Here is a 22,487-nt window from a genome sequence, read left to right as displayed (position 1 = left end):
AGACTATCACAGGGCTGACACATAGAGACAGACTACCATTCACACTCACATTCACACCTACGGGCAAATTTAGAGTCTACAGTTAACCTAACCTGCATGTCTTTGGACTGTGGTAGGAAGCCGCGATAATAACGCGTTAACTAAAAATAATTTTAACGCTACTAACGCATTAACGCAATCTATATTTCGGGGGTTATAGCAGGCTCAGTATTAAAGCCAGGGTGAATATACTGGTATCATATGAACCCATGTCATACTAGCTCATCACAAAGGAGGCTAAAAACACTCCAAGTTTATGCTAAATTTTGGCGAGGAAAACTGGCATTGCCATTTTCAAAGGGGTCCCTTGACCTCTGACCTCCAGATCAGTGAATGTAAATGGGTTCTATGGGTACCCACGAGTCTCCCCTTTACAGACATGCCCACTTTATGATAATCACATGCAGTTTGGGGCAAGTCATAGTCAAGTCAGCACACTGACACACTGACAGCTGTTGTTGTCTGTTGGGCTGCAGTTTGCCATGTTATGATTTGAGCATATTTTTTATGCTAAATGCAGTACCTGTGAGGGTTTCTGGACAATATCTGTCATAGTTTTGTGTTGTTAATTGATTTACAATAATAAATATATACATACATTTGCATAAAGCAGTATATTTGCCCACTCCCATGTTGATAAGAGTATTAAATACTTGACAAATCTCCCTTTAAGGTACATTTTGAACAGATAAAAAAATGTGTAATTAATTGCGATTCAATATTTTCATCGATTGACAGCCCTAGTTAAAATACCATATTGATCAAATAATGTAATAATACATTCTCTTCTTCTCTACTGTCCTGACCAAACCTTTATTGCTCAGTACTCTGATCTTCACTATGTAACTGTTGTTTATCCCAGTGAGTCCCACGGTGCATTTTCCTCAGTTTTAGTTTAGTGTCTTGAGTTTCTAATTCTCTTCTAACACTCCACTCACGTTGATTCCTTCCTGTGTCTTTCTGTGTGTGTGTGTGTGTGGGAGTTAGCCTGTGATAAACGAGGTTAATCATCAGGGAACCAGCACAGGATGGGTTTTATTAACTGTAATAACCACAGAACTTGAGATCTGTTTCTCTCTCTCTGTGTGTGTGTGTGTGTGTGTGTGTGGGCCACGGGAGATCCTGTTAACAAGGCTGCGAGCCTCAGAAAGGCTGAACCACTTTGTTTCCATTCTGTGTATTTCTGTGTTTCAAGCAGCGGTGTGTATATAAATACAACCATTAGCCAGTGTGTATTTCTGTTTCTGTGTGTTCAAATGTTTCATCTTCTGTATGTGTGTATATATGCTTTCATGTGTGTGTGTTTGTGTGAAATAGTATGTAATACATCACATTTTTCCCCCGAGCTCCCTGAATGGGAGGACAGACACCACCTGAGCCTGACATGACAAATAGCCCTATGCTAATAACACATGGTGGTCACAGTACAGGTGTGTGTGTGTGTGTGTGTGTGTGTGTGCAAGTGGGCGAATCGTATTTCAAGATTTAATATGTTGCAAGTGTATGAGTGTGTGAGTCTGTTCGTCGAAGTAATTACAGTTGTGCAGTTGTTAATGTGTCTGCATGTTATACATCTAGCATTGAGCCATGGGCTATATGTCCGCTGTGTGTGTGTGTGTGTGTGTGTGTGTGTGTGTGGGCAGAGGCAGGAGACCGGGGGCCAAGGTTAAAAGATATTTAGCCGGGCGTTGCAGTCGCCAGACAGTCATTCTTCACATTTAGAGGATGATCCATGCTGCTGTCTGCAGACTGCACTGCTTCCTCCTCTAACAGGCTTCCACATATATAAAGACACACTGGAGAGACTGGGACTACACTGGGTTAAATACATGGTTAAAAACTCCCTCAGCATGACAGCATGGTCTTTTCTTTGGACGTTTAATAACCTCAAATAAAGTGGAAAAAAATGTCTTAATTCAAAGGGCAGGTCCGTTATCTTTGTTTTTTGAGGTTTTTATATCATTCTGTAGCTTCCCCGTGGTGTTTCTGATGTATTCAAATCTGAACATTTACATTTTGGTCGAAGTATGTTTTAGCGTCAAAATGCTTATTTCCCAAACCCTCTAAAAACCTTTTTCCCACGTGACCTGACGTCGATTTCTGCATGATGACACTGCTATATATATACACATCCTTATAGTCGTTGTATTAACGTTACAGATAGTGACTTAGATGGTGGTTGGCGTGCTCCCAGTGTGGAGAAGCAGACAGGAATAGAAGCCTTGGAAGCAAAGCACCGTACTGCTGTGCAGACGCCATGTTAGTTCGGATCCGAAAGTCACACAGTAACACAAACTAACTAACCGATCGATGCAGCGGTAGACCAGCAACTCCTGTGTTCTGCGAGGTAAAATTACAGTTTTTGTTAATAGAGTCTGGTGGCTTTGAAGAGTGCATGGATAATGGCTTCAGTTCCCCGTCGAAAAGGGCTGTATGACATTGAGGTAAAGAGGTGAAAATATTATAAATATAGCGTACACTTAAACTGATATAGATTTTTTTTAGGTGGCTTAAATATGTTTTTCTTCTGCTCCCGTACACAGACGCTTTACCTCGCCGTCGGAGAGCCCTTTCTTTCCGATGGTGAACTGAAGCTGTTTTATCGCTCTCTTCAAAATCACCAGACTCCATTCACAAAAACTCAAATTTTACCTCTTAGAACGCAGGACTATACATACAACCTCACTTCAAAATATCCAAACTAAGGATTAGTTGAGTGCTCGACAAAGCGAGGGCGACCCTTATAAGGCTAAGTAAAAAATAAAGATAATTCCTCCTCTGTAGCATCTCAAAATATAAAAATTCCCCGGAAGTGAGATATATATTTTTAAAGTTTTAAACCGTGCTAAATCATCTTCCCACACACATTTCTTTCTTTGAAGGAAATTGGACACATCTACTGCATTTCTCACACATCGCACCTTGCTACCATTGATCTGTTTAAAAGCACACTAACTTTAATGAGGCTTTTATAAAACAGTCATCACTGCAGGAATACAGCACTCTCTTTTATTCTGCAGTGTACACGCTGAAGAAAAGAAACGGGAGGAATAAAGGTCCCAGTAATAAAAACTGAAGCAATGAATTGAAAATGTCAAGGTGTACTGCCTGAATAGGGGTCACTGATGGACACAAATCTATTCGTAAATTGAAGACCTCGGGGTATTCATGCTCATAAAGGCTTTAAGAAGCTAAATGCCAAGTGTGGTGGAGAAAGGTCTTTGTTTAAAGCTGACGGAAAGTCCAATAGAGGGATATTTAAGATGATTAAAACAGAGGCAGATCAATATTAGAGTGAACAGACAGTACAGCGCACTCACCTGGTACAGAAGTCCCCAACGCAACAAATACGACTGCTGTGACCGAGTCTTTCAGGCCGACTGTGCAGCCGAAATGAGAGGCCAGGTCCCCTGTAATGACATGAGAGGAGCATTATCAACCCTGCTATACTACTTCTATTATAATGCAAAATATTCTTTACATACAGATACAAATATCTGAACATCCTTACTGTCACTCTAACACTAGATCAAAACAGTCTTGTGATCATGAAGTTCATTTATTCACTCAATACCAGTCAAATCTAAAGGTTCCTGCAGTCATTAAACATAATTTGCCAGTTATGGACTTTTAAGGCAAGACACTAAAAAAAAAAAAAAAAAAAAATCCGCTAATAGATATCACCATCAAACTTCCTCACATTAAGACAAATAATTTTTGTATCACAAGTTTCTGAAATGTTTTGTTTAAATATGCAAATGAGGCATTATGTTATTAAATATGTGTTAATTTGCATTCTTTCCAAAACAGAAATCTTAACATTGGATAAAGCCAGGTTCAAAAATCTGGGAAAAAACAGAGAATTTTTCTTTTTATAAATATACCATTAAATGTACCAAAAATAAAATTAAAAATAAATGTAGGTATTAATTAATTGACAAAATGTGATAAATTGATATTTCGATTCTAATTTGCTCCTTTATTTATTTAACGTTGTATTAATACTACTTTTCTATTTAATTTTCTATTTAATTTTCCCTTTTACTTATTAATTAATTAATTTTATTATAATTTTTTATTTATTTTAAATGTATTTATAAATTAATGTATTAATTATTAAAATTAAATTGTATGTTATTTATTTATTTATTTATGCATGATTTTCCTTTTGCATTTTCCTCCCTATTTATTCTTCCCAACTAATTTATGTCTGTATTCCTTCCTATATACATTTCTTGTATGTTTTCTGAAATATTATGTTTAAATATGCAAATGAGGCATTATCTACTGCTAACTTTTGGATAATTTAGTAGAAATCTACAGACGTAAACAGACAAAGTAGTAAAATAAACACCTAAATGTTTAGTTTCTTCCCACTAGTCTGAAAGAAGACACAAAAATGATGTTTTTGCCTGTAGTTTCTCGCTTTAATTATAAAATATCCTTTAACTTTTGCTAAAATACTATAAAATTTATGTTAGAATTTGAAATGGGTGTTGTCGGCTGTCGTCATACCAATGACGGCGGTGAGCAGTCCGATCATGCAGATGGAGACGACGAAGCAGGCCCAGCCGTTCCAGTAGTCTGTGGGTGGGACGAAAGCGAACAGAACCTTCCAGAAGACGGTGAGGAAGTGCATGACGTAGTCGAAACACGACGGCAGCTTCTCCTCGCCGCACTCGTCGTCGTCATCATCCTCGCCTGGTGGAGAAGGAGGGAAGACACAGATGAGGGAGGATGAGATTGCCTGAAAGGTCTTAGATACTGTTTGTTTACAGGCATGACATACGCTAATTGAGTTCTTATTGAGGTTAAGGTTGATTTCCTCTGGGCATGAAAACAGGTGCGGCACCCTTTTGACTGTATGTACTGCCTGCTAATGAAGAAATATTGATCCATGTAGGAAGTAATCTAATCTAATCTAATCAAATCAGATCTCTTGAGCCTCAGACCAGTTATGACTCTATCAAACTTGTGATTTTTGTGACTGGAATCTGGACACATCTGAGCATCATAGATGGTAGATTTTCTTTCTGTGTTTCATTTAAAGTTCCCGTCCTGGGTGTCTGGGCTGGAAGCACATCTACATTTTCTCCCTAATTGAGAAAATCTGGATCTGGCCTCACTCCACCCACCACCACTCAGATGAGGTGTCTGTTGTGCACCAAAATTGGCGACTAGCAGACGTATCAGAAGTGTAGTTAGCATCTTTTATATCATAAGAAATTTGCTGTTCGCTCACCGTGAGGTAGGGCAAAGAGCCTTGCAGAGGCAACAGATATAATATGTCACCGAAAACAGCTCAAGGAACAGCATTCACTGTTTTGCAACAACAACAGTTGCAGCTGTTCTCATTGGTTGCGCTTTGAAAGGTCAGCGGCAAACCAAGGTCAAAGTTGAAATAATTTGACCTTTGAGAGCAGCACTCGGTGCCACACCAAGGGTAGCCGGGACATAAACAAAAGAAGAACACAGATCTTTAAGGTTTTAACATAACTTAGTCTTAGTCTTTATCAAATAAATTATCCAATGGAAACATAAATGAGACTTTCATACAAAGCAGATGTTGGACCATAGACTACATATAAGAAGTGGTTACCATGACGTCATCCATTGGGTTTGTGAACTACTGTTTTGAAGCCTCAAGTTTGGCATTTTGGCAGTCGCCATTTTATTTTTTTTGCAACCAGAAGTGATACGAGAGTGCAGAACTAAACAAAACACTGAAGAGGCGACCGATATGTTACAATTAACTTTCATGAGCTGAAAACACACTGTGAAAGGGTTAAACACTGACAACTCCCAGACCGGACAACGCCGTGGTAGCGACCTGTCAATCACAAGGTAGCCCCGCCCTAAAGCATCCCCTGCTTTATGGTCTATTTGACTCTAAATGGGATCATAATTTACTAAATGAACATCATGCTGTATTGAAGAAGACTTGAAACTAGTGATTGAGACCATAAACTCATGTTTACAATGTTTACTGAGGTAATAAATCAAGTGAGAAGTAGGCTCATTTTCTCATAGACTTCTATACAACCAGACTTCTTTTTGCAACCAGAGGAGTCGCCCCCTGCTGGCTGTTAGAAAGAATGCAAGTTTAAGACACTTCAGCATCGGCTTCACTTCTCAGATCCGGAGACAGCCCGCTGTGTTGGAAACATTTAGTCTTTACTGAAGATCTGACAGACTGAACTTGGCCATGCTGGGAAAAGAGTGGATATTATCTGTCCATGACTGACCTGAGACACCTGAAGTGCTCAGGATAAAAGGACTCTGTCTGTGTCTTTCTCTTTCACTCCAGCAGACAGAAACATCATGAGCTTAAATCTAAAGTGACAGAAATTTTAAATCCAGACACCATTTCCACAGACTGGCAGGTGTGTGTGTTCCTAACAGCATGAGGTTGGCTCTAGTCCATGCCCCGAGGCAATGATTAGGCTTTGATACTGACACACACACATGCACACCATTAGCAGTCTATACAGTCCTCTGTGTAGTTGGCTGTTGTTCTGCTTCATTTATAAATGAGTCGAATGAATAAACGAGACTACCTGCTGTTTCAATGAAACCTGCCGACACTGGGTAAACCCCAGTGAAAGCCATGATCTCTTATTGATTCCACCCAGATGATTCAATGGCTGCATACTATTAACCTTCTAAGAGTCGGTGATGCATTCAAATGCTCAAAACAACCAAGTAAAAACTGTTTGCACCATAAACTGAGCTGAGTTTGGAGGGTATCCTTCGACAGCAGCTGTTCTCCCTATGAGACAAGGCTTACGTCATAGGCTTTTATTATTATTACTGACATATCTCATGCAAAATAATTCATCAAAGTGTTCAGGCTGGTCTCAAACACTGTTCCCAGCTGTACCTACGAAAAGTAATGCACTGTTATTCATGTAATTGTCAACCAGGAAATAGAAAGAGCGGCGAACGCTGGGTGGGTTAAAAATACCGGACTTCCGCCCAGGAGACCGGCCGTTCTTGTCCCGTGTGAAACCAGAAGTCAACGTTGATTTATTTGTCACATAACTTACGTACTTAAGTACGGACGCCACTTACGGAGTTATTTGAAGCCAAACAATGATCTTTTCCTAAAGCTAACTATTCTTGCCTAAACCTGAGGAAGTTGATTCCTGTGAAGACGGAAGTTTATTTTGAAAAGACTGTATTCATGTAACGAACGAGCAAACATTCGTATGAAAACAAATGAAAAAAGAGGAATGACTTTTTCATAAGATATCATACGAACTGTTACGTTGAAGTGTTTTGAGAAATGCTTGATTTTGAGCATCCAGTGACAAGCGTTTGTACTTGTTTCTTGTATTATCTTAAAGCTTTATACCAAAAATAAACATTTTACCTTAAACATTCATCATTTTCTAAATATGACTCCAAGTAAAGATGATTGGATGTACAATTCTACCATTTCATTTAGCAAACGCTTTTGTCTAAAGTGATGTACATCTGAGAGTTCATACAACACAAGCAAGGAGATAGGAGGGAACAACGTGAGGAAGTTTCATCGACGACTTCAAGTCCGATCGGACACAGATGCCAACAGGCAGCGCACAGAGGCAATGCACAGGGTGTATCATCCTCATCATCATTAACAACATTGACAATGATATCAATATCATCATCATCGACATCATCAATAGCATCGATGTCATTAGGTTGGAGGTGTTCATGAAAGAGTCTTTAGCTTTTTCTTAAAGGTGAAAAGGGACTCTGCAGATCGAATGGAGTTTGGTAACTTTTTCCACCACCGAGGGACTAATTTTGCTTTTAGATTTCTGAAAGGAAAGTGTGGAAACCAGAAGCTCATAAAAGCCAAACTGAGACACTCTCATGCACCCTTCAATTCCACTGATAGAGAAATTACCTTCTTGTGAAATAAGTAATTTGGGATTGAATGCATGATTGAATCAGCTTTGGCAAAACTGTCATAACAGAAGATAAAACAGCAAAACCATCTGCAGAAAACCACTTGAATTCTTCGTCCTTAGCTTGACTTCTAAACACGATGATTTCAAAACGAGACTGGCGGTTTGCACAGATTCATTGTAGCTGTTGACACTTTGAGCACTGACCTTCTGTTGAAAGTATAAAGTTACAAGACAGCCTGATATTTAACGAACCAGATCCAGGCTGAGTGTTGTGCAATTACTATACATTAGCATGGGTTAAATGACAGATTAGTGTGCAACAGGGCCAACAGTTTCCTCACAGGTCACACATCTTGTTTAATGTAATTAAATATAGATGCTTCCTTTTCAGGGTGAGTGAATCAAATCATCCACTATAAATGAACAGTAGAAGGTCAATGCAGAGAGGCCTTATCCACTATGGAACACACACACTTGGTAATGAATTATAAAACAAGGCTCTCTCTACTTGAGTTATGTCACTTTTTTACTTTCAGTAGTTCTCCTTCCCTCCCACACAGTCTGTAACGGCTGAATGGAGCCATTTCCAACCCTTTCTCGTTCTGCTAATATTTATGTTTATGTGCTCTTCTATCACAGCCGGGGTCTCTTTCTTTCTATTCTCCGTCCCTGTGTGTGGGCGTTCATTATCTGGGTGGGGAAAATCACAATGTGGTGTGACCACGTTGAGAAATTGTCCAATGAAAATAAAATGTCAAAGCAGTGGGCTTTAACGGTGAGCTAAACCTGTGTCCACGCGTATATTTCACTGCTGTAGTACTAGTGCAGTGCTCGCAGCTTTCTAGAAAACCACTCATCCAAACGACTTCACACTCAACACTGCACTTCCTCTGGTCCTCAGCAATACACCTGCCAGGTATGAAGTCGATCGGATGTACGGTTATTAAGAAAATGACTAATAAATATGTCCCGCAGATCTCCAGTCTCTCTTTCTTCATCTGTTCTTGAATGTACTGTAGCGAGCGACGGAGCGCGAGCTGTACCCAGCATGCCGTTCGGCAATGTAACAGATAATATTGTAGCGAGTGACGGAGAGTGAGCTCTACTCAGTGTGCCGTTCGCCGGTGTAACGGATAATATTGAAGCGAGCGACGGAGAGTGAGCTGCACCCAGCATGCCGTTCGGTGGTGTAACAGATGATATTGTAACGGGCGACGGAGAGCGAGCTGTAGCTGTAGCGAGCTGCTGTTCGGCGGTATAGCAGTATTTATTGTAGTAAGCAATGGAGAGCGAACTGTAGCTGAATCCAGCATGCCATTCGGCGGAGTGACAGTTAATATTAATAATGTAGTGAGCGATGGAGAGCGAGCTGTGCCGAGTATGCCATTTCGGCGGTGTAACAGTAAATACTGCAGTGAGCGAACGAGAGCAAGCTGTAGCTGTAGCGAGCTTTAGCGAGCTGCTGTTCGGCAGTGATTGGTCAACGGAACCAGATTCTTCGGACTCCAGCTCGCTTTGTTTGAGGGCGTGCCAAACTAGCCGCTATAGGCGGGTATTATGCAAATGTGTTACTTGGTGACATCACCACATTACGGGAGAAAAGGCAGGACTTCAAGCGAGGCGTTTCAAGCAGATCAGCAGCAGTGTTTCTGTGGGGGAGAATAACTCCCTTTGGCGTGGACTTTGGGCTTTGTAACTCTGCAGACCTTCACATGCACAACACGTATATAAGAAAATGGAAAAAGCACAAAAGCCTAATAGGTCCTCTTTAACTTTCAAACTTGTTAATCAGTCGACCCTGGCTCCTTTAAATTTGGGTTTTACATACTAATTAAAAAGCGTAAAAAGCTCAGGACTAACCACGTGTAGTTAGGCATCACAGCTCTTGGTTAAGTTTAGCCATTAATATATATTATTTTACTTTACTTTTATTATATAATAAGTGTATATAAGCACCCCTGGAACAAGCATGTCTCTCTCTCTCTCTCTCCTATTTGAGTTGGCTCCTTCCTCCCTCCCTCTCTATCTGCCGTTATTCCTTTCCTTGCCCGACTCTCTTCTCTTCTCTTCTCGTCTCTCTATTCTGGTTGCTCAGTTAGGCGTTTATGCTGATAAAGTGGTTATCCAAAAGTAATTCTTTCTTCTCCTCTCCCTCTCCGTCTTACACACTCTTTTCATCCTTGGTCACACTTTGCTGATATAGCCTTTATATAATTGAATATTCTCCGTCACTTTCCCGCTTCATCCCTCTAAATCTCTCTCATCCCTCTTCAACCTATTGTCACTCTCTAAATGCCAGAGACGGCCTCCTCACTCCGTTCTCTGTGTGTGACATCACTCATCTCTGCTCCTCATTTGGAGGGAAAACATAATGTCCCATGCAACAATGAATACAACAACATTATAAATATCTATATGAGTTGCATATGCATCGGTTAGCGTGCTAATCTGGCAGCTGCTCACTCCGGCTTTTCTATTGAGAGGAAATAGCCTAGCATGCTACTTGACATCAAGAAATATCTAATCTGGCACACACACACATATCAATTCTCTCTCTCTCTGTCGCCCTGCAGAGGTGTCGGATGTGTGTTATCTCTTGTTGCTCACTGAGCGTGCCCACAAGCTGCGTTTTCATAGGTCAGCGCAGATGTGGACTGCAGCTCATCTCGACACGCTGCGAGCCGAGCGAGGCCCGTGCACACGAGTGTGTGGGGCTGTGTGCTTCGAGTGATATGGTGTATGAGCTCAGGGGACTTGTGAGAATCATTCACACATATCCAGAGTCACATACATGGACACACACACACACTTTGAAACTGATGTGGACAAATGAGCTCCTGTGCAGAAAACTTCAGTCGCTCCAAAAACGACCCTTCAATCACTTTTCATTACAGAGAGACTGGATAAAAAACATATCAGGCTTCATACGGCTAGCCACCGGGGTTGTGCAAAAACACACACACACACATACTGAGATGAACAGAAAACACACACACACTCTTTAAAGCAGGACAGTATCCATACAAGCCCAGAGGAACGCTTGGCGTGTACAAAGTCAAAAAAGACGCACAGACGTAGGCGATACACGCACAGACGCAAATGGAGGCAAGAACATCACACACCCAGTGCACTGTGGGAAATATCACACACAAGACAGCCTGTCATTCATCCCATGCATCTTCAGACGCAGCTTCTCGTTAGCGTTGTTTTGACACCGATGATTACATTGCAGTCGCAGAAACGAGCCGCTACAGTTGTCAAAAATAACAAGAAACTCACATTTTGAGAACCCGGCAGATCTTTGAACAAACCTCCCCGCATTCATGAAGACATGTCCATAATCTTCAAAGCCTCTTCTGTCCTATCCATCAGTATAAAGAAATATTCTCTCCACTGTACGGTGAATCTAAATTTTCACCGGTTTCTCTACATCTGTGTGAGTGTTTGTATGTCCGGCTGTCTGTCAGAACTCCTGGTGACGTGTTTTTATTCATGCTCCGCCGGTTCTGTCATCCTGTCTGTCTCGGACACACTGCATGGTATAAACTCATTAATATAACTTTATAATTAAAGGAATACTTCCATTCTTGAACAGAACATTGTGAGAAACTAGGGCTGTCAATGGATTCAAATATTCAATTGCAATTAAACGCAAATTAATTGCACATCTTTTATCTGCTCAAAATGAACCTTAAAGGGAGATTTGTCAAGTATTTAATACTCTTATCAACATGGGAGTGGACAAATATGCTGCTTTATGTAAATGTATGTATGTATTTATTATTGGAAATTAATTAACAACACAAAGCAATGACAAATATTGTACCAATGGATTCCTCAGGTTTTCTAGTTTCATATGATACCAGTATCTTCACTCTAGCTTTAAAGCTGAGCCCGCTACAACCTCCGAGAGATCGATTGCGTCAATGCGTTAAAGAAATGAGTGGCATTAAAACGATTTTGCGTTAGTTAACTTTGAAAGCCCTAATAAGAAACACAACGTTCTCTTCAAGAATTCGACGTAACACGTTGTGAGTAATTGATATTCAAATGATCATTTCAAACCTTTGAAATGCTGACAGGCCAGTCCAGAACAGTGTCATTTTGTCCGGCAAAGGACTGAAACTTTTATAACATCTTTGAAAATGCATTGGAATTTTCAACACATTCTCACTCCCAACTCGTCAAGTACAGCCGCTTAGTCATATCCCCACCCGGCATCGGAGACCGACACACGGGGTACCCCTCGTGAGTTACTTTTGGACGGACCGGGGACGCCCTGTCAATATACGCTTGTAACATGCATAGTGTCCTTTCAAAATAAACTTCCATTTTCACAGGAAGCTAGGTTTATGCAACACAACCACTTAGTTAGGGTTAGGAAACGCGTCGTGATTGACGTTAACTTCACTGATAGTGACTCACGAGGCTGACGATACCGACGAGTCACGTGACTAAAGACTGTCGCGACAAAATAAGTCAACGTGACTTTTTGTTTCAAACCAGACATGAACACCGGTGTCCTGGTTGAAAGTCTTCTGCTTGTTTGACCCGTCCACCCCTCAATCCCTCCATCCCTCCATCCCTCCCGCCCTGAACGGACTCTACCGCTATTAATACTACGTCACTTGCTCCGACCGTCGAATAATGCCACAACTACTGCATTTGTGTGTATTTCCTATGTGTGTGTGTGTAATAAAATAAGAGTGAAGGAGAGATTAATGAAGTACTTCTTCACTTTCTTTTTTTAATCTCTCTTTGCCAGACGTTTCATATGAACAGTTGTCTCTCACACACACACACAGTCTATCAGTGAGAGCCAGTCAGCCTGTCTTCTGACAAGCCAATCAAGCAGTTTGTCAACAAATCAATTAAATAATCAGTCACTGAGTCAACCCTTCATTGTCATTCACCGTCTGAAGGATGCAGTTAATTAATGCACAGCGATAACAGACAGGTGGTGACGTGAGCTGCAGTGCAGCGAGGCAAACTGTCTCTCTGTTGTTCTCTATCAAAGACACAGAAGCTCATCACTAAAGTGAAATGAAGCTTTGGCAGGAGTTCAATTTGCAATAAGTAAATTGAAGCATAATTTCACGCTTATCCTTTAAAGAAATCTGATACTTATCGGCACAGTAAACATGCGATCAGTCAGCATATTTCAGCTAATGTCAGCTACAACTCTTCCTTGCTACAAGGCCCTTTTTTCTGTATTTTCTTCTTCCTCTATGTTTTTCCTTGAATTCCTATTACCTACGTACCCTCGGGTGTGGACACACACACCCAGACATACGTACAGTAACACACACAGAGGAGCATGTGATGAACAACGTGGTGTGGACTCAGTAATTAGAGGGCAGTGGAGTGTGGAGGGGTTACACATAAATCTCTCTTTCGTTCACTTTTCTCCCTCTCTCTCTCTCCGTCCTAACAATCCCTCTCTCCCCCGTGATTTCCTTTTCATTGATTTTTTTTTCTCCATCTTGTCCCTTTGTTGGTGGCTGACTGTGCCCTTAGTCAAACGGGAATATGTCCTTTAAACAAGGCCATGTTTAGGGTTAACCCTCTGAGACCCTTTTTTCATGCAGTATAAATGTGTTATTTTCGCCTATTCTGAAATGATGTTTGAATATTTCTGCATACTGGGGTCCCTAAACAGTCGCTGAGTTACATAAATTGTGTATCACTGTATAGCTGAGACTCTTGTGGATCCAATGAGTCCAACTGTATTCATGTGTGATGATGTTAGTCCCCATAGTAGCCATTTCATTGTAGTGAGTCCATTGAAATGGACCTCACTGTATAAAATGACCTGTGGTGACCTCTAGGATAATCACAGCCTCGTGAAACTTTACAACCACAAACTAGAGACCTAGAGCATTCAGAGGATGGATGGTAGATTGACAATAAGGGGGTTTCTGAGCAGTTTACACAACAGAAGCGCTCACCATCCAATCACCGAAAAATGCAATTCTTGCAGAAATCTCCAAATGTCAAAAGTTTTTGAAACCAAATCCCAGCATGGCTTTTCTATGGTGTTCATCAAGGTCTTGGTGTTTTAATGTGGTATTTTGGAGGGATTATTGATAATTTTGATCAATTTTCGATAGTTAAAAAATGGTTAAGTTTAGCACCAAATCTGTGTAACAAATGGTATCAACCCAAAAATTGCTGCAACAATTTATGGGACATAAATGAGCATGGTAATGACCATCATACATTCCAATCATAATGTGCTACGCCCTTATACACTTTCACAATTAATTTTAATTCATTCATTCATTCATTCATGATTATTTCTGATTCATGACTAGAACAACTTGACACTCAGTGCTGAGCTGCATCTCAAATTAATCTTCAGGTTTCTCAGCTTTCAGATGATGTACACCACTTCTATGTGACATCTACTGTTGACCTGCTATCTCCCCTAAAGACCCCCTGTACCCCCCTAAAAAAGACAAAAATGGGTCTATTGTGGGTCTCAGAGGGTTAATGTTTTATTTCATAACCATTAATTGGTCAGGAGCATTATACCAAATGAATTACACCTGTACATGTTCAACATCTTTCTACCGAAAGGGAAAGAAGACGGACGTTAATATTGCCGTTGTGTGAACGCCGAGCATATCGTGTACACGACTTCCCATGTTGTGATCACGAGTTTCATTTGAAGGCACCGTGACATAGGAAGGGGAGCCAAATCTGATTGGCTTGTTGAATCACAGGTTTTCTAATCCAGGCAGCCCACAAAAAACTGACTGGGTTGTCTTATTTCATAGTTTGTTGGCTGGTAGTTACTCCAGATACCCAAATGTATGAGCACAAGCACTGAAAAGTAAGTTTTTCACGATGTGTCCCTTTAAGAAGGAAACAGTAAAAACAGAAATGTCATGCTCCTGAAGAATAACATGTAAATGTCAACAGATGCATTAAGGACTAAATCTACCAAGCTGCTCACCAAATGGCAACTTGGCAGGCTTGTCACGTATATGTGCACAACAGCTCATTGACGAGCACACACATAATCTCTCCCCGTCTCCCTGTGTTAGCTTATCTGAGGGAAATTCTCCTTTTGCCACGCAACAAACACAAAAAGAAGGGAAAACAGGTCAGTGTACACACACACAACGCCAGCGCAGCGACACTTCAGAGTGCTTTAATGGCCGGTTAAATGCAGTTTTCTTTCTTTGAGATGAATGTCATGGTCTCTGCTGTGTGCATGCGTGTGCACATATGTGCGGTTTAAGTGCGACATTGTTGTTATGATGTGCTGAACTTGAAGGTTAAGTCTTGGCAGATTTTAAATGCCTTTTCATGGCTGCCATTTTCGCAGAAAAGCTGTTCCAAATCTGCAATCTTCCCCTAATTGAACTGATGAACTGATAAAGCAACAACAGATTTTATTTTTTGCCATATATGAGGCCAAAATGATTTCCAGAGGGCTTCATCTACACATCGAGATCTTAATCTGACGCTTCAGACGGAGAGTGAGGATGAGAGTGAAAATGGGAAATGGTCTTTGGTCAAGAAAAAGGAATATTTAAGGCTCCTTTAAAGTGATTTTAATCTGTATTTGAATCTAATACGTTTGAGAGGAGATAAGAGAGAGTTAGGCAGGATGATAGAGGGACGGAGATATAGAAGGAAAGCCACAGAGAAAGAGAGAGAGAGAGATGAGATTAGATAAAGCTAGCTTATCAGTGTGTTTTAAATCCACCGCCGTATCAGTGACAGCCGCTCTGGACTTGTTCAAACCCTTGAACCAGCAGTGTGTGTTTGAAGGGATGAGCCGTCAAGTTACAGCGTGTCTCCATTTGGGCTTATTGTGTAAGTGTGTGTGTGCTCAGTTTGTAAAAAGTGTGTGTCAAGTCCACATGGTGTGTCCACAACGACGGAACGAGATCTCCTCTGACAGATGTCGGAGATTATTAGTTGCTTTTTGTTTTGTTTTGTTAAGAGATTAACCGTCCATCATGTTATTTTCCTCCTTCCTTTACTCAATCTCCCTTTTCTTTACCCACATACTGGGCAGTAATGTGAGCTGTCGGTGCCATTTTAACTAAAGTGTTAAGTCACTTTCCATACTCTTTTTTTCTTGCTTTTGCTCCTCCATTCCTGTTACCTTATCTTCCTTCCTGCTCTTTTTCCATTTGATCCAAGTCGATCCTCCGGTATTTTATCTTAGCTTCACTCTGCTTCTCCTCTAACATCCATCCATCCATCTATCCATTCATCCATCCATCCATTCATCCATCCATCCATCCATCCAGGTCCAAGCCCAGAGGAGCTGACCCTGGCCTGGCCTTATGCCACAGCCAAGCCCCCCCCCCTCCCTTCCTCCTCCTGCCTCCATCAAAGCCTCAACACATTTGTATTCCACAGGAGAAATAATTCACCTTTGACCTTCCTCCTGTGTTTGATAATTAATTGGGGGACGGTGGGAGAGCGCAGTAAATGGGGCAAAGTGAGAATGATGAAAGGAAGTGAAAAAGAATGTGACAGGGTTGGGACTGTAGTGATGGATAAACCCACCCAAAGCCATTTAATGCACCTTTATCTCTGCTGATTACAGTTTAATCAGCATAGATTAGATGACATAAGCCGTGGTGCAGTCACATTTATTGTACTTACTGTGCTCTGAGCAAGGCTTAGTCTGCAATCTGACCACAATCCCTCCCTATTTAAGCTAAACACAATTGGACCGTCATCTCGGTCCTTCTTTGGTGTACGTACCAGTAAAGAGACATCAAGAAACATCATCAACATGAGCATCACACAGTATCATGCATCTGTATACTCAGCACTAAATGGCGTATGGATGACACGGTAATCTGCAAGTAATTTCATGTGCAATAAGAACGCCGTTCTTGCTTTTGGCATGGCATTTGTACACCATTTAGTCTGTACTAACTGCAAAGTAAATATGCTACGCTCAGAGTTAGTGACGTAGAATAAAAAGTGAGAAAGACTGCTTATGGTGGTCACACAAACACAGGACTTGTGTAATTCGTGATTTATGTAATTCTGTTATGTTGTTTGCGTATGTATTTTACTTGGTTTACGTACTTATTTTAAGCCCAACCATGATGTTTTCCTAAACCTAACTAAGTGGTTTTGTTGCATAAACATAACTGCGGCCGTTTCTGTAGTTTTGTTGCGTGGTTTAATTATGACACGCAAAACAGACAAATGACACGTGAAAAAACTAAAATGCATTCTCACGACACACATAATGTCCTTGTAATGTGGTGCTATTTATACGCCTTCTCAAGAGATCGTGTTGGTAATGTAGCTTGTTTTAACTGTGTTTAATTAAAAAAAGCATTTATCTTGGAAAAAATGAGCCTTGTGTTCTCAAGCGTTGCGATGAGTTTATTTGGTGCCACACAAGTTGGCTTTGTTCTAACTTCAAATTAAACTGAGCTAAAAGAGGAAACGCTCCAAGGTTCAAATAAACAGTTAAAACACACTTGGGTGTGAATGAGTCTTGATGCAATGTAGTAAAACCCAGACAATGGAAACTAGTGGTAATGATGTAATTGATTTCAGATTGATCCCAGCAGACCGTGCCTCTAAGCAAACTTCCATCTCTACAAGTTGTTTTTGTTGTTGAGTCCCAGTTACGTACTGCATCTTCATACTGCACACTCAGCCTGTTCTCATTAACAGGACGTCAAGCACCAACACTTTGTCACGGCCGTCAGCGTTCGATACCGCCGCGCAAAGCACCCTGGTAGTCGCGGGTTGCGTTTTTTTGGCCTTGTTTCTAAAGTGTAGTTGCTTATTTGGGCTCCTGTCTCTCTCCTCTATACCGGTCTAGTTTGTCCCTGTTGCAGGAACCGTACACAACCCTGACCCCTTCGCCCCTTCCCATTACCCCATAAAGACACACACAAAACTTTGCGGTGTTGATAGAGTTTAGCTAACAATGCCAGGTACTAAGTGGAAAAAAGAAAGTGGACTTAAAGACTGGATTGGCCCTCAAGTAGAGGACGATTCGAAGGCAGTTTGCCGTGTTTGTAAGTGGGATAGACGAGCACATCATGCTGATCTGGTTAGACTAGAAAGAACAAGAAAAGTGTAAAGTTACAAGCTAAAAATGGATGCAAAATTGTGGCAGATAGGTAAGGTCGTTTGTTTTGGGCTTTTTTTGTCGGGAGAGTTGCTTCTTTTGGGCTTCTTTCTATAGACCTGGTTGCTTGTTTGTCTCTCGAGATCTGGCAATACTGCACAACATTGAACACGTGTTGACGGCGAATGAAAAGCGACGCCGAGGGGTTTGTCAAAGCGGCAGTATGTGATAAGGTGGGATGAGAACGTGTTGACATACTGTGTACCATATGCTAATTTTCATAGTATACCAGAGCTTGTTTTCCTCTTCTCTCTCTCTCTCAGCATGCACCTGATCTTTCCTAAGTCTTACTGTGTTCTCTCTCTCTCTCTCGACTCCTTCCGTGCTCTCGTTCCCGTTCTCAGTAAACAAAGAGAGCAGAGAGACGTCTCACAGCTGGATGTCCGTCTACCCAATCAGCTCTTCATCTCAAACACTTTGAACTCCTACAATTCATTCAGCTTCAGGTTTAAAGGCCCTGAGAAAACCAATCATTCTCCAGTTTGAGCTGGTTTTGAATTGGATTTGGCTTCATGTATGTTTGTCTGTGTGTATGTGTGCTACAGTTGACCCGTTACAGTTTGCAGGCGTATAAATGGTAAGAGTCACGGTAAAACCTTTGAATATTCAATTGTTGTTTGATTACAATTACAACCGATAACCGACCCTTGTTAACCGATTAATAACCGTTAACCGACAAGATTAGTGCGTCACATGCAGCGGGGCTATTTTTAGTGCCCAACGAGCCGCCCAGCTGTGACGATAAGCCAATGCACAAACAGGTTAAATCCATCAACAACTCCTCCGAGCCAACTTCCTGTATCTGTAACATCGGCTCAGACTCACTTAAGGTGGGCTGTTAAGGTGGACCAGCTATTATTCTCCTTTAAGTGAGTTTTGCTCAGCTTTTTATTTAAATTTTAATATTTCTTTTAACCGTTTAACTGATAGCATTAATCGGTTAGAATTCTTAATGTCGATTAACGGCTAAACGGTTACTTATTAACATCCCTAATTACAATGTAATGAAGCCATATACTGTATGTGTGTGTGTGTGTCCTGTTCTGGAAACTGCACTCTGCCTTTTTACAGCTCTCTCTTTAACACACACACACACACACACACACTGAGCACTCTGTCAGCCTAGACAAGCTAATCCAAGATAAGAGAGCGAAGACAGGCCTTTTCATTAATGGCATCAGCTCGCCAACAAAGGCTGGCTGACAGGCTGGCTAACTAAAGCACAAACAAACACACAACCCCACCCACACACACACGCACGCACGCACGCACACGCGCGCGCGCACGCACGCACGCACACACACACACACACACACACACACACACACACACACACACACACACACACACACACACAGGATAAAGTTATTTGAAGGCACTAAAGTGATTGAGCAAGCTACAGACAAACAATGCTCTAATAGAAACCCGGTTTCAAAGACAGCAGCGGCAGCAAATTGGGTGATTTTTTTTTTTCCAACTCTGCATTCACAGAGATTATCTGCAGTATTTTCACAAGAAATTAACACCAAACAAATGTTAAATAAATCAATATTTTGCTCCATTTTTACAGTGATTTGCTTTCTAATAGTTATTCTATCTGTATGTGCAGCTCATGAAACTTTAAATTGTTCTGTACTGTCGCAGTTTTTCTGATAATAATCATGAATCAACATCACTCTGTTGGGGTTCAAAGCAGACAGTTACTGGTTGTAGTCTTATTACCGCACAGATATGAGTGTGGTATTAATCTTCCTCTCAAACTCTCGGCGAGAAAGTGAAGCATATTTAAGTTAAGACAAACCAAGGTGTGCACAAAGGTTACAAAAGCTTTACACTCGCTGTTCTGAACACTTTGTGTCAAGCTCTTTTGCAGGTAAAATCCACAGAGGACGCATACTGACCAACGCTCCCGATTTTCCCGAGAGACTCCCGTTTTTCATCGCCCTCTCCCGGTTTCCTCCCGGGGTCACAATTCTCCCGTATTTCCTTCCTACCTTCTAAAACTCAACAGCAACAAAACAGAACTCATGGTTGTGGCTCCCAAGGCCCTGCTCCGGAGGGTTGGAGATCTACATCTGGACGTCGACGGCTGCTCTTTCTCCCCATCTCCAGAAGTCTGCAACCTGGGTGTCATCCTGGACCCGACTCTCTCATTCCAGTCTCACATGAAGTCCATCACCAAATCCGCTTTCTTCCACCTAAGAAACATCTCTCAACTATGGCAATCACTCTCTGACTCCATGGCAGAAACCCTCATCCATGCCTTCGTCACCTCTCGTTTGGACTACTGCAATGGAGTTCTGTCCTGCGTTCCCAGCAAAGCCCTGGACAGACTCCAGTAGGTGCAGAACTCAGCTGCCAGGGTTCTCACCCGCACCAAGCCCTGGCAGCACATCACCCCCACCCTCATCCACCTCCACTGGCTCCCGGTCAAGTCCCGCATCACCTACAAAATCCTCCTCCTCACCTACAAATCCCTCAACGCCCTGGCTCCTCAGTACCTATCTGACCTGCTCCACCCTTACACACAGTCCCGGAAGCTGAGATCCTCAGGCACGGGTCAGCTCTACATCCCTCACACAAACCTGCAAACCTTTGGTGACAGAGCTTTCAGTGTGACATCCCCCACCCTCTGGAACTCTCTCCCCACAGAGCTCCGCAACGCACCATCTCTGGACAGCTTCAAAAGACTCCTTAAAACCCACCGCTTCAACAAGGCCTATGGCCCCTAGCTACTGTTATGCTCTATTTGTTGTGTCTATTATGTCTATGTTAAGCGTCCTTCGGTTTCTTGAAAGAAGCAATATAAATCCAAGTTGTTATTATTATTATTATTATTATTTCACACTTAACCCATTTCTGGCACTGTACATAATCCCTACTGTTTCCACCCGGACGACAATAGAGCTACATCAACTGTTGTTTCCTGGTGGAAGAGAGCAGTCTATGCTTGCGACACAGCGCAGTTTGAGCTCATGTTTGAGTTGCGCTCGCCGCCACTGGGTTCATCGCACATCACAGCGTGCAGCGCTCAAAGTCGGGCTTTGCTCGACATTGCAAATAGGCTTCGTGGCGTGACGCAAGCCATTGGAAATAACGAGGTTCAGAGTGTCTGGAAGGACCTTCAGTGAGTGAGAGACGGAGAGAGAACTGGAGAGAGCTGACAGAAAGAAATACTCAAGCAGGAGCAAAGAATGAATAAAAACTGATGAATAATAGTTTATGCCAGAGATTCACACTCAGAGTTTATGAGGGTGAGTTATTCTGTTTTTCTTTCTAAAAGTTTAACATAAAAATGCTGTTGTATTATTCTGTTATTTTCATTTTTTTAAAGTCAGAATGCAGTTAACAAAGCTTTCAAGGTTGGTAAGTAGGAGAGGAAGCAGTTGTGTGTTGGAGGAATGAGAAACATCTGTTCTGTTAAAGCAGAAACATCTCGGCCTTGAAAACTTTCTTTTATTCAAAGAATTCTCTCTCTCTCTCTCTCTCTCTCTCTCTCTCTTCTTCCCCAGTGATGAGCTGCAGTAATGTCATCCTGCCTCCAGAGGGCAAGTCACCACTACTAACCACTGAACTGTGAAGATTCTGCAGTGAAACAGAAAAACATAATGCTGTTTTCTACCAACAGTTTTCCTTCTTTAACTAGCTTACTTCTTCCCCTTGTCTTCATACATGTATTCTTTCATTACATGCATTACATCTCTCTTTATGCAATCTCATTGTCCCACTGTGCATGTTTCTCAGTGGCTTTTTCTTGCTGCATGCAATCTCACTCTGTCTCCGTCAATCTCTGCATAATATATGCTCTCTCTCTCTCTCACACTGCGTTTCCTTATCTCTCCCTGTTCACATGTATGCTCTCTTTCTCCCTCCTCATGGGACGTTAACATTGTGGCTTATAACAGATCTCAACAGTGACAAGATGGAAGTGTTAAATATTCCCCTCCATCCCACATAGACGCACATCCTTGTTCTTCTGTCATTGTGGAGGCTGAAACACATACAATCGCTACCACAATTGCTCTCAACAACATAATCTCCCATCTGGTCAGTATTTGTCCGTCCAAAACCATCAAACCAGGCCAGGCCGCCTTCCAGTAAACACACAAACACATGCACACACTTGACTCCATGGGACCGTGACATCACCCCATTTAATTTCACTCACAGTCTGCTATTATCTGATGCAATCGGCATCGTTTAAGTCGCAAACCGCACATTCAACATGAGATTTCTGATAGTTTTGGTTATATTGATCATTAGAACACGCACGCACGCACGCACACGCACGCACACACACGCACGCACTCACAGGACCACATAGAGCGCAACAGACTATAAAACTGCAGCTGTTCACACTAAGAAGAAGTGATAAGCCACACACACACACACACACACACACACACACGCACACACAC

At 41.7% G+C, this 22,487-nt stretch overlaps 1 protein-coding gene across 2 annotated transcripts in view; it reads right to left on the bottom strand.

Moving 5' to 3' along the window:
- slc8a1b (solute carrier family 8 member 1b) overlaps window positions 1-22,487 on the bottom strand; it is a 165,856-nt gene that overhangs the window by 5,684 nt on the left and 137,685 nt on the right. For both annotated transcript variants that reach the window (XM_037782131.1, XM_037782130.1), the window contains exons 8-9: window positions 4,555-4,740; window positions 3,360-3,449 (exon numbers count right to left, since the gene is read on the bottom strand). In XM_037782131.1, coding sequence (XP_037638059.1) covers window positions 3,360-3,449; window positions 4,555-4,740 — 276 coding nt within the window. The remainder of the gene's footprint in view (window positions 1-3,359; window positions 3,450-4,554; window positions 4,741-22,487) is intronic.

This window comes from Sebastes umbrosus, chromosome 10 (genome assembly GCF_015220745.1).
Source record: "Sebastes umbrosus isolate fSebUmb1 chromosome 10, fSebUmb1.pri, whole genome shotgun sequence".
NCBI lineage: Eukaryota > Metazoa > Chordata > Actinopteri > Perciformes > Sebastidae > Sebastes > Sebastes umbrosus.
Note: the sequence above shows the minus strand (reverse complement) of the source record. Positions and strands in the feature narration are given on the sequence as shown.